The sequence below is a fragment of the Sebastes umbrosus genome, chromosome 8, assembly GCF_015220745.1.
Source record: "Sebastes umbrosus isolate fSebUmb1 chromosome 8, fSebUmb1.pri, whole genome shotgun sequence".
NCBI lineage: Eukaryota > Metazoa > Chordata > Actinopteri > Perciformes > Sebastidae > Sebastes > Sebastes umbrosus.
In genome coordinates, this window is record NC_051276.1 from 11,098,897 (window position 1) to 11,115,504 (window position 16,608).

At 39.3% G+C, this 16,608-nt stretch overlaps 1 protein-coding gene across 1 annotated transcript in view; it reads right to left on the bottom strand.

The window, feature by feature from the left end:
* ipo11 (importin 11) overlaps window positions 1-15,225 on the bottom strand; it is a 151,329-nt gene extending 136,104 nt beyond the window's left edge. Inside the window, exons 1-4 of the mRNA XM_037777373.1 lie at window positions 15,069-15,225; window positions 10,081-10,230; window positions 7,820-7,920; window positions 1,440-1,512 (exon numbers count right to left, since the gene is read on the bottom strand). Of these exons, the coding sequence (XP_037633301.1) occupies window positions 1,440-1,512; window positions 7,820-7,920; window positions 10,081-10,218 (312 nt within the window). The 5' untranslated portion in view covers window positions 10,219-10,230; window positions 15,069-15,225. The remainder of the gene's footprint in view (window positions 1-1,439; window positions 1,513-7,819; window positions 7,921-10,080; window positions 10,231-15,068) is intronic.
* Between the last annotated feature and the right edge of the window lie 1,383 nt (window positions 15,226-16,608).

The following is a 16,608-nucleotide window of genomic DNA, read 5'->3' on the forward strand; positions in this document are numbered from 1 at the left end:
TAAATAATAATAATAAATGTAAACTGTCCACACAACACTGGAGCACTCGCATGCACAACCTAAATCGATTCGACAAGGAGAGGCTGTGACTGGTGAGACATATGGTGTTTAAATGGCATTCATTGCTCGCCATATGGACGCTATCAGTCCTGATGTTGTAGGGCTGTCCCTCAGGGATACAACAAGCTGTAGAGAACCAGGATGGATGGCCAACATTCAGGGCCACCTTCCATATCCCCTCAGACAGATGTATTACACACCGCTTGATTCTGAATTATTTGTTTGTTTGCAGCATTCCCCTGAGAACTACAAATAATGGCTTATAAACAAACTGTCTGACCCTCAAATGCAGTCCCGGTATGCACAATTGCTGTCTTTAATCATCCTCTCTATTATCTTCTTATTTCATTGCATTACAGTTACTTATGTGTAGCCTATTTAGAGCATTTTAGGAGACAAATTTAAAAGGTGTGGCCATATTTAGCATACAGGTATCTATATTACCTGCTGTTAAAATAGTACATTTAGAGTACATGTGTCACTAAAGCTCAGAGAATTGATTTGGTGAGGTTGGCGGCTACTTTAAGGCACGTAAATTGTTTTAGTGTGATAATCTCTATTATCACAGTACAACACTGTTAACCTAAAGAATGTTATTCCAATGCCAATCCAGCCTGATTGAGTTAAAGAAAAAATGCAAGACGTTCTCCATAAAGCCACCATTACCCTTTGCTGATGTAATTGAAGAGGATGGGAACTATTTTGTCAAATGTTTGCGTCACTGCCCGGGCACCTAAGAAGGGCACACCGCTGCTACCTAGTTGTTGAGACTATGAAAAGGATGGTGTGTGATGCCGCTATAATGTATTCAAACATACACTATGAAAGCTCATATCATGACAAAAACACACTTTTACATATGATTGTGGCTCTGAATGAAAAATCTCCTTCGCTACATTTTTATCTCCTAAAGACAAGAATAAAACCAACTTCATTTCCCTATTTGTTTGCGATGTGATCTGATTGTAAGGATAGAACAGCTGGTCTGATCCAATTAAATTAGATGCCACGAGAAAAATCACAATGGTTTTGGTGTCAACAGGTGGTTGAAATACACAATTTGCTAGAGAATGCTATATTCACTTGCCCAACGTGGCATTTTATTTGCCCAGGGCAAGCGGGCAATCCTTATTGTCGAGCCCTGCAATAACATATATTCAATACAGTTTAACATCAGTACAGGGCATTATAAATGAACTCAACTATAGCATGCAAAAAGTGACATGATGCTTTTAGTCACTTTCTTTGTATATTTTATGGTTTTATACTAAGTAATCTTGACCAAAATCATCGAGCTTCTTTGTTTGTACCAGTTCATAATGCTGAATCAGATTATTGTCTTAATCTTTCATAGTACATCCCATTTTTTCCCCACTAACCTGATTGACAGGCTCGTTGAAGTTTGTGATGAGACCAGCACGCAATGACGTCTTCTCCTCTTCTGATAACGCACTGTGAACAAACCAACCACAAAGATGTTCAGAAGAGGTAAGCGGGTCAAGAAAGAATGAAGAAGAGCAAGAGTAGCACAATATTTGGATTTACTAAAAAAAAAAATAATACAATATCAATGACAAGAAGAACATCTCTCAATAACTATAATATACCAGCGAAATACCAGTAAAACACACATTTCAAACATTGCCTGTCTGGCTAGTTAGCAATTTCTTTAGTTGTGCATCACTTGAGACAACTTTATTGAATGGATTTAAGATGTTATACCATAAGGATGCAGGAAGATGCATGCAAAGGCCCAGTTTTAAACCCTTTCACTGCAAAAGCGAGAGTGCTAACCACTGAGTTGTTGCAGCTCATATCCAAGAGACTCCTTATAATTTCATTTAAAATTCTGGACATGCAGACCTCATATTTTAATATAGGGAAGATATTATTACATCAACCTGCCAAGTTGTTATGGGATCAATTAAATCCCTTTATAACACTCTATAGTGCAGGTCCTTCCAGCTGCCTGATTTAATCAGTAAGCTTTGGATAAACCCCCTGCTCTCCTCCATCTCATATCTTGTAGTCTACAACATGAGCCTAAGGTTTTGCAAATAGAGTAGGGGGTGTGCGCAAAAGAGTGACAGTGCCAATCTGAAAAAAACAAAACAATTTTCTCTATAATTTAGCCTGTTTGGCCTACTTCAGCTACTGCAGAAGCTAGACGGAGTGGGAGAGTGTTTGATGTGAGGAAGAGTGAGGAATGAATCATGCTGTAACCTCAGGCAGAGAGAGAGAGAGAGGAGGCATGGGTGGAAGACAAATTACTACGGGGGAGAGTGTGAATTAGTGAAACAAGATTTACAACACACATATTTTGGGAATCTGGGAGTGAGGCGAGCTTTGAAGAAAATGGAGAGATTAAAAAACATAAGCAAGTGTGTGCCTGAGCCTTGTTTTGTGTTTGTGAGCAAAAGGAACTAGAAAAGCTGACGACTGGGGAAAAAAGAAAATCTTTTCAGTGTCACTTATCAGTTTCAGGGTTCGACATAAGCAATGGCCTGGGGCCAGTAAAAAAGTATGTAGGGCAAATTGATAATCCCAGTCTTGAGTCAGTTCACTTGTTAATCTGTAAATGCGTACATAGATATTAATGGCTGAAAAGTATTTTTGCTAACAAGACAAGACAAGTCATCAGTTACAAGTTGTAACTGATGATGTAGTCATCAGTTACAAGTTGTAACTGATGACTTGTCTGAGTTGTACCTTACAACAGCAGGATTGTAGCAAAAATCACATGTAAAAAGACAGCCAACTGAGAAGACTTTTTTCCCTTTTTTTTGGGCCGGTAAAACTACTCAACGGGCCAGTAAAACTGATCTACTGGCCTGGGGGGCCAGAGGCGAAAAATTATAAGTTGGACACTGGGTTTTATAAAAAAAATAAAATAAAATACAGAACAAAAGCAGATTTGGTGTGAAAACCCCTTGACTTTTACTGTAGGTAGCTAAATTGAGCTTCTCAATACAATAAAAATCTCTCATTCAAGTTGCTCCTGCCTTAGATTTTTCAGGTAGTGCCAACTTGACAGTCTATATTTTTTTAAGGGCTGTGTTTTGGCAAGAATCTGGCAATACGATATGTACCATGATACAGGGGGTACGATTTAATATATTGTGATATATTGCAATTTATTAAATTTAATTTTAGGGAAACTGTCATAGTATAAACACCACCAAAATCTGAGTGAAAAAAGTTTACTTTTTTTATTTAATCAGAACAGTGGGATCTGCATTTGCATTTATCACAGTCCCTGTAACATCCAACAACATAGCACTACTTTGAGAGGGCACACACTGAGAGGGCACAAATAAAGTAAGTGAAATAAAGTATTGACTGAGTTCATCTTTGCATGTAAATTATTAATTAAAAATCGATACAGTGTGTTTTTGTATCACAAAACATAATATCGCGATACTCAATATTTTCTTACACCCCTAATATGTTCTGCAGTAAATTGCTTTGATTCTTTATTTCAACAAGCACATTACTTTGGTTTTACTCTGTTAGATATGTTCTCATCTTTTTTTCAGTATGTTAAAACCCTTTCAGGGAACAGGCATCCTAGCAAACAGGAATGAGCATGCTTGTCAGCATGTTTAAAGAATTATGCAAATGCATGCTTTCTGGACCTGGCTTATATAAAACTTGTGGTGTCTTGTAAGCCTGTGTAGGCTGGGCATGTTTGTATGCATGACACATTAACAAAAAGCATTCAAATGTCACACTACGGCGCACTATATTTGCAAAAACAAGACTGATATTGCGTTGGGGAGACACCGCATACATCAGTCAAAAGCCAAGGTGTATGCCTCATATAAAAACACCTCAAAATACACTATTCACCTTTGCCTGACTGCAGACAGAATCTGCTACGAGGTACACCTGATTACTGATCCATGATTTATATTACTTGACCTGTGATTTTCAAAAATGTCAGTTTTAGTCATTATATTTTTAACCTCGCCAAAACCTTTCTGAGCTGAAAGTTAATGCAGTACAAAAATATAAATTTGTTAAAATAATAAAACAATTTATCACCCGACTGCCAAGAGAAAATAATGTGTCCAGCTGTCAAAGTTAACGTGATAATAACGCGTTAAGGCAAACTCGTTTCAACCATGTCACACTAGCTTGAAAACTGGCATGGCCATTTTCAAAGGGGTCCCCTTGACCTCTGACCTCAAGATATGTGAATGTAAATGGGTTCTATGGATACCCACGAGTCTCCCCTTTACAGACATGCCCACTTTATGATAATCACATGCAGTTTGGGGCAAGTCATAGTCAAGTCAGCACACTGACACTCTGACAGCTGTTGTTGCCTGTTGGGCTTCAGTTTGCCATGTTATGATTTGATATTTTTAATGCTAAATGCAGTACCTGTGAGGGTTTCTGGTCAATATTTGTCATTGTTTTGTGTTGTTAATTGATTTCATAATAAATATATACATACATTTGGATAAAGCAGCATATTTCCCCACTCCCATGTTGATAAGAGTATTAAATACTTGACAAATCTCTCTTTAAGGTACATTTTGAACAGAAATGTATGATTAATTTGCGATTAATGGCGATTAACTATGGACAGTCAGGCGTTTAATCACGATTAAATATTTGAATTGATTGACAGTCCTAGTTTCAGCTTGTGGCCTTCATCATGATGATTCTGATCTGGTCTGGTCTGACGATAAAGTTGTTTTTTATACTACGAGTGTTGCTAGAGTGATGACCTCTTCAGACTTTTTCCCTTCTCCGTGCAACTTGGAAGTAGGTGAAGTTGTGCCAGAAATCTCTACTCTGCTTCTACAGACAGTCCAATCAGCCAGGAGACGGCACTTGCAGAGAACAATGTCTTACCCTGTTTCACTATAATTTCATCAGCGTGTGATGTTGAGTTAAAAAAAAAAAAAATCTTGGATAAAGCACTGTAATTTCACGCATCTCCGAAACTACCTTGAGTTATATACGAGTGGGTGGAAAAGCCACCAAAGATAGTGATAACATTATAAGGCTGCTCGGTTAAAGTCAGTGATTCAATTCATTGGGCAGGGAGCCCCGAGGTGAATCTCAGTTACTCAATTGAAGAGTCCCAATTCTGTAACTGATGTAAACTAGGACCCTAGAATAGATGTGCAGAGATGGACAGGGAGAATGAAAACACAGGAGAGATGTGAAGTCTGTCTCCGAACCTGGCAAACATCTACTGAGTGTTTATTTCTGCTTCTTTTTCTGCTTTAAGATGAGATGAGATAGTACTTTATAGATCATATAAAGTAAGGTATGCATTATGTACAGCATGTAACCCATGAGTTTTGATTTATTTTCTCTATTGTTTTTTTACATTATTTTGAAAATGTTCTATTGTCATCTATATTTAAAAAATGATATTATATTATAATAAAATAATAAATTCCAATCTCACAATTCATAAAGCAGCATTATGGACAAATGGCAGGCCTGTGTACCGTCGTGGATAACATTAATAAAAAGCATAAGGGGAGTTATTCCAAGTTATGAAAGAGGAATTGACCTTTTTCACAGCAGACCTTTTGACTTGTCACAGCAATAAAAAGCACAGGTGGAACTAATAACATTAATGACGGCGCCATTACACTTAAGTGACCCATTCAGCCGTGCCAGTAAGCCAGCAGACACAATACCAGGGCTGTGGAGCTGGCAGCCATAATGGAATACAGTCATTTTTCTATTACATTAGTTAAACATGTGCTTTTTCAGCTATGACATATCAAAATGTCTGTCAAAAGAAATGTAACCAGTATCTATGATAATATTTGACTGGTTTCTCCTATATTAAAAACCAGTCAAATAAAACAGCAATACCAAGGTTGAGGACTTGCTGGTTGATTCTTGCTCATTGAGGGAGTAATGCAAAACACTCACATTATCATGTGATGTTGTATTGATCAAAATACTAATGTAATTGTACCTGCACTAGGAATATCTTAAGACACCAAATCATCCACATTTGGCCAGTTTCTCACAGAAATAAAAGAAAAATATAATATCAAAACGGACGAATTCAACATGTGTTTAATTGTTTGGTTTAAATATAAAAATGTAAATTACCACGTCGTGCCTGTATGCCTCTGCAAACCAGTGAAGTTGCAGTTTATATCCATGTCTGTCCAAAATGCCATCACTTCCTCTTTTTATCCTATTAGACATTTGTGTGAAGTTGTCATAATTAGCATAAAGCATAACAAGAACAAACTGGACGGGGTTGTTTAACTGGGTGGTAAGATAACAGAGGAGCCAATGTTGAGTAATGGCTTATTTACATGCCAGACTAGTACACCATGAATTTAGCTCACAACATCACAGCAGATCCACTGCACCCTCTAAGGCCTGAATATGTACTTGTATCTTCAGGACGCAGGTACGGTATAAAAGAGGCTTCACATTCTTTGTCCCACGCAGCATTCAGCTGCTTAACAAGCCAGGATCACATGGTCTGAACTTTGCCCTTTTTTTTTAACTTGCACCTGATTTCCCAAATGATGCTTTTTATCATGTTTTTATTATGCTCATGCTTTATGTTATATTATGTGCTGTCACATATGGTTGTTGACATTCTCTTGATATTCTTTTATGCAAAACAAATTCCCTTAGGGGCAATAAAGGTTGCATTCATTCAATCATTCATTCAAATTCTTGAGTTATGGCCAAAAACATGTTTTGTGAGGTCACAGAGATCTTGACCTTTGACCACCAAATTCTAATCAGTTCATTCAAGTGGACGTTTGTGCCAAATGTAATGAAATTCCCTGCAGGCATTCCTGAGATATCATATTCACGGACAACCTGAAAACATAATGCCTCCGGCCGCGGCTGTTGCCTGCGCGAAGGCATAAAAACTCAGTTGCAAACTGAACTCAATTGTAATACATTACTGTAAATCCCAGTGTTGACAGTGTCATAAAAAAATATGATGTAATGTGGCCTAAGCTTTTGTATAGTGATACCACATGGTCCCACGTAGTATCCAATTATTGGTTTAATGCCAATGGTCCCAAGGTGATGACAAATAATCCCAACGACCAAAAGACCTTGCACCTTGCACTCTAGCAAATAGAATTCAGTTTACTGAATAACTGACAAGAGTGAACAAACTTTGGTAAGAGCAGAAAACTTTGGAGAGAAAGAAGAGAATAGCAATAATTTGAAGTGGTCAAAGAGTGGCCACAGAGTGCTGAGGCAGAACTGATTACCTCCAGCCAACTGCTGTCCTGGAGATTTAAGAGCAAGTGTTCAATTCAAATCTAACAAAAGCCAGTTAGTCAGGTACCCAAAGACAGACTTTGAATACTGAAAGCCGATCTACCGCCAGACAAAAGAGACACAAAAGAATAAACCGAGTAAAATCAGAGCACAATGATATGAATAATCAGGATGGAAGGTAAAAAAAAAGAAGGCGGCGAAAAGTGGTGGAGGTAGAAATGCAGACGTCGGCTATAACCGGTAAAAAAGAAAAGACAATGAGGAAAATGAAGGCGATGAGGAATAGGGACACAACAGTAAAATGCAACTATAAATCTGTGACAAAAAAAGATCTGAGGAGAAGGACAAAGCTTCAAAAAACAGGCCGAGAGATTAAGACTGACAAATAGAAAAAAATGAAGCAGAGAATAAAGAAGCGGTGGAAGAGAGAAGAAAAAGAAACAAGCCTAAGATGGAGAAATGAGAGAGCAAGGCTGACAGCAATAGGGAACATGAGAGACAAGAAGGCACTTACTGAGGCGCTACTCTCCTCCAGTATCTGTCAATGCCATTTTTGAAGTACAGCACAGCCAGCCACCTGACGTTCACATCCAGCATGTGGTTATTGAAGATATTCTATGGAGGAAAAAATATATATACAGTATTTGGTAACATTGTTTTTGTTAACACAAATGGGTAATACCAGGCAATTCAAGGACAGTTTAATGATGTGTGACAGCTCAGGCTATAGTAGAGAAAACAACCCTTACTGAAGAATAATGATGCAGACCTGTGATGCCATCAAGCCATACTTTAAGGGTCGACTCCATTAAAATACAGGGCACCTTGACTTTGCAATCTAGAGCCTAACTTGTACACACTAATGCCGTTTTATTATCTTATAAGTGCTTAAACTTCTGAGCTGTAAAATGTAGCCATAACCCTAGAAAATCTGGCCGAGCACTGTCACAGTGTACTCAAAGTCATTCTCCAAGTCACTGTAAAAGCAGGAGCTCCATAAAGAGCAGCACGGTACTATCCTCTTGGCTCCTGTATTTTTCAGGTTTAGGAGATAAAGGAACAAACACGTGTTAAATGAAAGAGGGTTTAAGTTTTTATTTTCACAGAAATAAAACACCCTCCTGCTCTGTATCAAGGGAATGGGAGGCCATTAGCTGGGCTGCACAGCGTAACTATTTCCTTGAATATGTAAGTAGAAATCTGCACACTGCCACTAAACTTTAATTAGATTCATCAACTGGAATTTAGCTGCTCTAGCCGGCATTTTATTTATTGATGCTGTCCCTCGTGATGTACAGACATAATTAGCCTAAACTGAATGAGACAGGGGACATGGTGTACTTTTAGTTTAACTGATGTGGACCCTGGCAGCACAGGCTGCTACACAAAATGATGCATAAACCCAATTTTGTCAAGAACATCTTATGAAAAGTCGATGAAGCTGTGTCTCCAATTAACGGTTATTTTCATTGTTAATTGTCTGTTGAGTATTTTTTTTGATTATGATGATGATTATGATTAGTTGTTTGGTCTATAAAATGTCAGGAAATGATGAAAACTTTAGATCAATGTCTCCTAAAGCCCAATATGACGTCCTCAAATGTCTTGTTTTGTCTACAACTCAAAGATATTCAGTTTACTGTCATAAACATAGAAAATAGTCACATTTGAGAAGCTAGAATCAGAGAATTTTGACTTTAGTTTTCTTAAAAAATGTACTCAAACCAATTATTTGGATTATCAAAACAGTTGGCTATGAATTTAATGGTTCACAACTTATCAATTAATCGTTGCAGCTCCAGTGTGCTGTGATTAGATCAGGGGTAGGCAACCTTAGGCATTAGTCAGATAGGTCAGACAAATGAAATGCTATACAAGCCACATTTGTTTTTTGTATCTTATAATTGTTGATTGGGTGCGTAAAATGTGTTTCGTAAGATATACTTTGACTCAAACAGGACGTTGTATTGTTTATTGTCTCCCTTTTCCACAATATTTTCAGGACAAAAATATGGAAAATAATACATTTTCATGTGAATGGAATAGGGCTTTGTGCTTAGCTACGCAGAACACACCCTGGGCCAATTTCTCTACTGAATGAAAGGAGATGAAACTGAAATCCATCTTCTCATTTACACCCAGCCGAGACAGCAAACAAACACATTAACTAAAATGTCTGAGTATTCCTTCAAGGATCATCACAAGCATCGTGATGAATATGCGCTAAAAGTTACCTGTTGAATTATTCCCACTTTTCAGACTTTTTGACCACACTTGATCTTAGACATTGAAAAATACCAAGTGTGGATAAAACATCTGTGAATAAATTTCAATAAAACCATTTAATGGAATTTTAGTATCCCTTTAACACAAATCAATTCCCAGCTGTCTGCCCTACACTGCCTTCTTTCTCCCCATTTCCCTACCTCCACACAATCCTCTGATTTGTTGCTGTGATTACCGTTATTGTGTAAAATTGCCAGGCTGAATTGTCACACATGAACAGAATATATAACCTCTCAATCTGCTATTGTTATGCCGATTGCTAAGATATTCCTCTCCTATTAATAACTGATCTACAAAGAAATACTCTCCTCTCATTGTTTGAATTAAGTTACTTTAAAAACTTATTTAAAAACATCAGAAATGAGCACAAAAACCCAACGTCGTCCTGCTTTTCTCTAAGATACACATTCATTAACATCTCCATTCATTAAAGTTTGAATAGTTTCCACTCTAGCACATGTATTCCAATTATTTGATAGCATCCCTCACCAGAAGGACCGAGTAGAAGCCTGGCTGAGTCTCCCACTGTCGGAGCTGCTCCTCCGCAGGCTTCAGCACAGCTGTGTCCTGACTGGTAGCTTGGGTTAAGGCCTGCAGCACCACTGAACTGGCACCGTCAATATCCATAGCTGGATATATCTGCAGGGGAACGTGAGAGGGGGGGAGGGAAGAGGAAGGAGCAGACAAGAGAAGAGTTTCATTGCTCGTGTTGAGAAAAGTTCTGGCTGAGTTAAAAAAGAAAAAAACTTTTAAAATAGTTTCACCGTAGGGAAATACATCATAATAAAACATCAACTGAAAGCGGAAGGCAGTCAAATTACATCTACAAAACAATGTCAGAACAAGGAGTCTTCTCTTTTGCTTTGTCTGGCTTTATCCCTTTTTTCATCCATTTTTATTATAGATCAAGCAGCACTGAAATCACTGTCAAACATAGTGAGAAAGAAACAAATCCCTCTGAATAAAGAGGAAAGCACACCTGATAGAATCACTGACAGAACAGCTCTATGCGTGGTATGAGATGACTATGTCCCAGATAGTATTCAAGCACCTCAGCTTCACAGGTCCAATGGTGTTTTTCATTTTCAAAGTACCCGAGTCAGTCGCCTCTGTGCCTCAAAAAAGGGATTCTCAGATAGAAAAATAAACCATAACCAGACCTACATTATGAATCCTTCCTTATGGAGGTCATATCTCAACATCTCCAGAGGAGCTTATCAACAATACAACAACTGATGAGAAAAAAATAACATGGTTGTTTACTTTTTCTACAAAACATAGCAAACTTTTCTTCTTCTTCTTCAACGTTGGGTGCATTCCAAATAGTTTCAGAGAATATTTCTGACAAGCATGAGATGAAAAACCTAAGAAATATGTTATGTATGTCTGTCAACTAATCATGTCAAGATATTGCAGTCCGGAGCTATCAGAAGCACTTTATTCCGGATACAAACTGTGTTAAAAACACACTTAAAAACAGCTGGATTGTTTTAGTAAGCACTTAACCCTAACAGACTGAGTGGAGAAACTATAATCTGTGAGACCAGTAGAGGTAGTGTGGTTGAAGTGAGCTTTCATTAGTAAGTTTGGGGAAATATTGAGCAAGGCTGCCATCTGCAGCCCAGAAACAAATCTCCAGTATGATCCATTGTGTGCTCTAATTGTAATTGCATGTACTAAATTAGGGTCATGTTCACACAAGAATGCAGTAGCAGACAGTGCTTTGGCCAAACCTGTTGTAACATAACAGAGACAGATTCTTTTAATAAAACAGCCCCTTGAATTATTAATTCAGTAACAAATCTATTAGAAGATTCTGTTATAAGGTGTGAACGTATAGCAAGAGTAGTACCAGTCTACTTTTAATAAAGGGCATTTATGTCTCTGGTGCTCAATCACACAACACAGGGGTCATTTTCCACATGAAACAACATCAAGATAAAAATCCATAATGCTACATTTAATGTGCATGCACGCTAGTATTTTGGTAGGACAGGGTATCCCAGTTGTGTTTTGCGCATGTAAACATCATATCCTGGTTTCAGAAACCTGGATAGGCATTTATCTCAGTTTTGAGAAACCTAACAGTTGGGCTACACCACCTCCAAAATGTCAGATGGAACGTTATCTGACCTGATGTATTTTATCCAGCGACTCCTGGTCTTTTTTATCAGCCGGGAAGCAAAAGAACGAGCGAGACCCGTTGCTCTTGTGAGTACATCCCAGTACGAAAAACACAGGCATCGTAGCTTCAGAGAGAGAGAGAGAGACGTCACTACGCGACTCTTGGCTGTGTAGTCGTTCTAATTACGTATATTCACTGTCTTATACTTCACCTGTTTTACAACAAACTGCGACTTTCTTGACTGGCAAAATTATGTTTTAAATTGACAAACATCGTATGTGTGATCCATGGTGCAACTCAAAGGGGATCAAAAAAATATTTATCTCTCTCCGTTGACTACCGTTCATATTTTTTCTGAGATAAGATCCAATGATGGTCCACTGAAAGTGGCGTGACTCCGGCTCTCCATTCTCAGCTGAGTGCTTTTTTGTGCACACATGCTTCATGGCGTAAGCAGTGAGCTTGGCAGAAACGAGGTGTTTGGGCACGTTGTAATGTGATTAAGGAGAGTTATCTTTAAGTGTTTAGAAAACTGTATTCACATCTGTGAGCAGAGTGAATGAAGGGAAGGCTTACAGAATGGTAGTGAAACCAGCTATGTTGTATGGTTTGGGGGCAGCCGCACTGACAAAAAGAGAGGAGGCGGAGCTGGAGGTGGCAGAGTTGAAGATGCTATGATTTTCGTTGGGAGTGACAAGGATGGACAGGATTAGGAATGAGTATATTACAGGGACAGCTCAGGTTAGACGGTTTGGAGACAAAACAAGAGAGGCGAGGTTGAGATGGTTTGGACTTGTGCAAAGGAGAGATGCTGAGGATGGAGCTGCCAGGCAAGAGGGAAAGAGGAAGGCAAAAGAGGTTTATAGATGTGGTGAGGGAGGACATGCACGTGGTTGGAGCGACAGAGGGAGATGCAGAGGACAGGAAGAGATGGAAACAGACGGCAGCAACCGAAAGAAGAAGAAGATTGCGGTCTGGTGTTTTGAGACACTGTCAAGATGAACAGGTGGCGTCGTGATATGTCAACAATGTCTGTGTTATACATCAATACATGTTTGAATGCAGGGACTGGTCTTATTTAAAGACTGTCATATGACTCGGGTGGAGATTGTCAGTGATGTCAGTGATGTCTGACAATGTCACTGCAAGACTCCTTTACTACTCGTACTTTACTCGCAGTAGGAGACACCCTCAAAAAGGACTGGCAATCAGTGAAAGGTGCCTCCAGTCAGATGCAACAGCCGGCCCAGAGTTCATATGCAGTGTGCATGTGGTACTGTCAACTGTGTCAAACCATCTTTAACTGGCGAAGGACAATACCAATTCTTGTAACATTACAACATCCATGTACAGCTGAAATGAGGTCAGTTGCTATTGGTGCTGCTTCTCTAGCAGTCCACTAAATATCTAGGCCTCTTTCACTGCAGATCCTTTGACTTGTCATGTAGGACAAGCACAGGTGGTACTAATAACACTGACGACGGCTCCACTTCTATTCAAGTGTCCCAGTAAGCCATGGCAGTGTGACAGAGTGAGCCAGCATGCAAAATACCAGGACCCTGAAAACAAAGCAGCTAGATGGAATTAATCTTATATTATGTCATCCTCTTCTTTTATGTGACATATAAAATGTCCTCTGTGAAAAGGGCCTATAACCAGATTGTATATAGGCGCACCTTCCTGCAGCTGTCAGACTCCACAACCAGCACTGCTCCCAGTAGACCACAACCAGCACTGCTCCCAGTAGACCACAACCAGCACTGCTCCCAGTAGACCACAACAAGCACTGCACCCAGTATACCACAACCAGCACTGCTCCCAGTAGACCACAACCAGCACTGCTCCCAGTATACCACAACCAGCACTGCTCCCAGTAGACCACAACCAGCACTGCTCCCAGTAGACCACAACCAGCACTGCTCCCAGTAGACCACAACCAGCACTGCTCCCAGTAGACCACAACCAGCACTGCTCCCAGTAGACCACAACCAGCACTGCTCCTAGTAGACCACAACCAGCACTGCACCCAGTAGACAACAACCAGCAATGCCCCTAGTAGACCACAACCAGCACTGCTCCCAGTAGACCACAACCAGCACTGCTCCTAGTAGACCACAACCAGTACTGCTCCCAGTAGACCACTTACACACCAAAAAACTGACAATAACCTGATATTTTCAGGTGGAATTTCATTTCATTCTCACTGTGCAATATCATTTTCCACTTGTGCAATTGTGTTAATAGTCTGTTTATTGTCAATACTGTATCTACTGCTCCTATTGTTATACTTCCTTCCATTTAAATGGTTCATATTTTGTTACACTTTGTTTAGATCTTTTTTTACTGTGTTAGCTGATGCATCTTGTTTTCTGCACTATCCCCTTTGCTGCTGTACACTGCACATTTCCCCTACTGCAGGACTAATAAAGGAATATCTTATTTTATCTTATCTGTCATTCCCATTACATGCTAAGCTTTGGGCCAGATCAGAAATGCATACTGTACACCCTCACCACCACATATGCTAGAAATGTACAACATGAAACTAGCTTCTGAATCTGAAAAACTAGAATCTGCAGAGCAAACATGCAGGTTAACACACAGGGCAACACTAACAGCTCAGTGTTGTTGTATTGTAGCTACTACTACCACTGTGTTGGGGGTCTTTTCCCAAGGTGAGCCTGCTAGATGTGTGGGTGGTTTGCATATAATATGGCCTCTGCCGCTAACACTAGCTAACCTAGGAGTCAAATGCAGGCTGAGTGAACAAGTAAGCTAGCAGCAGCATGACTTTATAAGCTAGATAATCACGCTACATGTTGATAGCATCACAGCTCCACCACCTGATCCACGATGCGCCTATAGGATTGATCTGACTAAAGTTATACCCTGTTACAGTATAACTACAGCTGTGTGCCTCCACTGTAGATGCATTTATGATAAAGATGTCAACATCTTGACACAAACACATCAGCTAAGAAGCGTCTATGAAGTGTTAGTTAGTTAGGTTGAGAGAATCAAAACAAGCTCAGTGGTCACCAGAGAGCTGCAACGTTACCATCACATGTACATCATTATGTGATCCACAGTGGACTGAATCAGCTGTGAATCATTCTCAGTATAGTCCAGGTTGCTGTAGTGGCCCTCTCTCTCTCTCTGTGTGACCCTACATTGAGAATAAGACACCTCCACTAGTGAAAGAGGCGACACTGACAGTGTCAACAGCAGAGCTAACTTTGTGCTAGCTGGCAAGCTAAACGTATACAATGTGACACAAAGGGCCGACAGAGTGTCTGCTGGTAAATAACCTCAAGTACATGTGTCAAATATAAACAAAGAAACACGGACTCACCTAAAAGAGTGACTGTAGAGGAGCAGGATCAGCGGTAAAGCTCTGCTGAAGCTCTGTCAGTGGTAATAGTGTGATGGAGATGGAGACACACGCTTGTAGGAATGGCGCGTTCAACATAGCAGCAGGTCGCGCGCTGATGACGTATAGCAGGCGTCCTTGGTCATGAATGAATAGAGCCAGCTGAATACATCCATGGCCAGCTGCAGCTGTTCTGATGCTCTTTTACTGATGCTTCTCCCATTTTTACTTGTTAAAAAATAATAAAATATGTATATATTATTACAGTGGATCAGTGATAAGAAACCCTCTGTTCAAGGCTGGCGTAAAGTCATATTTGAGATGGTCCCTTTGGATTATTTCACAAATATTCTACATGCCAAAGTAGATCAGTTCCACAATATTTGGCAGCCCTCTTCTGAATTATCTTGGACCTGATCTCTCCTCCATTATCTCACAAGGAGTCTCTTGAACATGAACTCATATATCCCTCCCTACTCTGTTGCTCTTACTGATGCTTCTCCCATTTTTTACTTGTTAAAAGTTTTTTTCTGGGGGGGAGTTCTAAGATAATTTCTTCTACGAGAGCTGTGCATCAGAGATGCTTATTGATGCATTATACCTTATACCTTATACCTCTCTAGGGAAGAGGGGGGAGGGGGGGGCAAAGGAGGACGGTCTGCAGGGCAGATAATAATGCACACAGTGCACTTTCATAGACTAAGATACTGGAGATACCCTGCACTATACTCATTTTTAACAGTCTCTTCTGCACTATATTCACTTTTTTAATAGTCGTGTATCACAGTTGTTACCTTGCACTATATTCAGTTATAATAGTTTTCTTCATCTCCTTGTATTAATATATATCTGGTATATTATTTTTATTTTTTTGTACTTTGTACTTTGCACTACTAACTTTTTTGCTGCCTTTTTATTAACATGTTTTGCACTATGGAACTGTGATGCTGAAAACTTGAATTTCCCTCGGGATCAATAAAGTTACTATCCATCTATCTATCTATCTATCTATCTATCTATCTATCTATCTATCTTATTGCTCCTCCTCATCCTCCATGTTCACCTCCAACTGGTGCTCTTCTCTCTCTAAGCTCAATAAATTCCACCAATCTCTGCACTTATCAGATCAGTCATTTGAGTCAACAATAATTAGCATAAAACAGATTCCTTAATGTTTGACATATTTTTGTAATTTTGAACGCTCTTTTCTCATTTACTATCATTCTTATTGCAGTGTGCCAGCAGCTATTTTGTTCGTATTAGTTTCAATGAGAAAATGTGTAATGGAAAATTGTACAGATGCTGATCAACCTTCAGCTTTTACATTTAGACTTCCCCTTGCCTACTCAGGCTTATTCATACATTTTGTATTCATAAATGTGAACTCAGTGTAAACAGACTTGACAGCTGATTTAACTTCCAGCAACTCTAAAAGCTCAACAATAACCTTTTTTGGCTAAGGATGTGTACACATACAAGGACTAGATTTGATTTGAATTTTTTTTGTATTCCTCTCAATGTA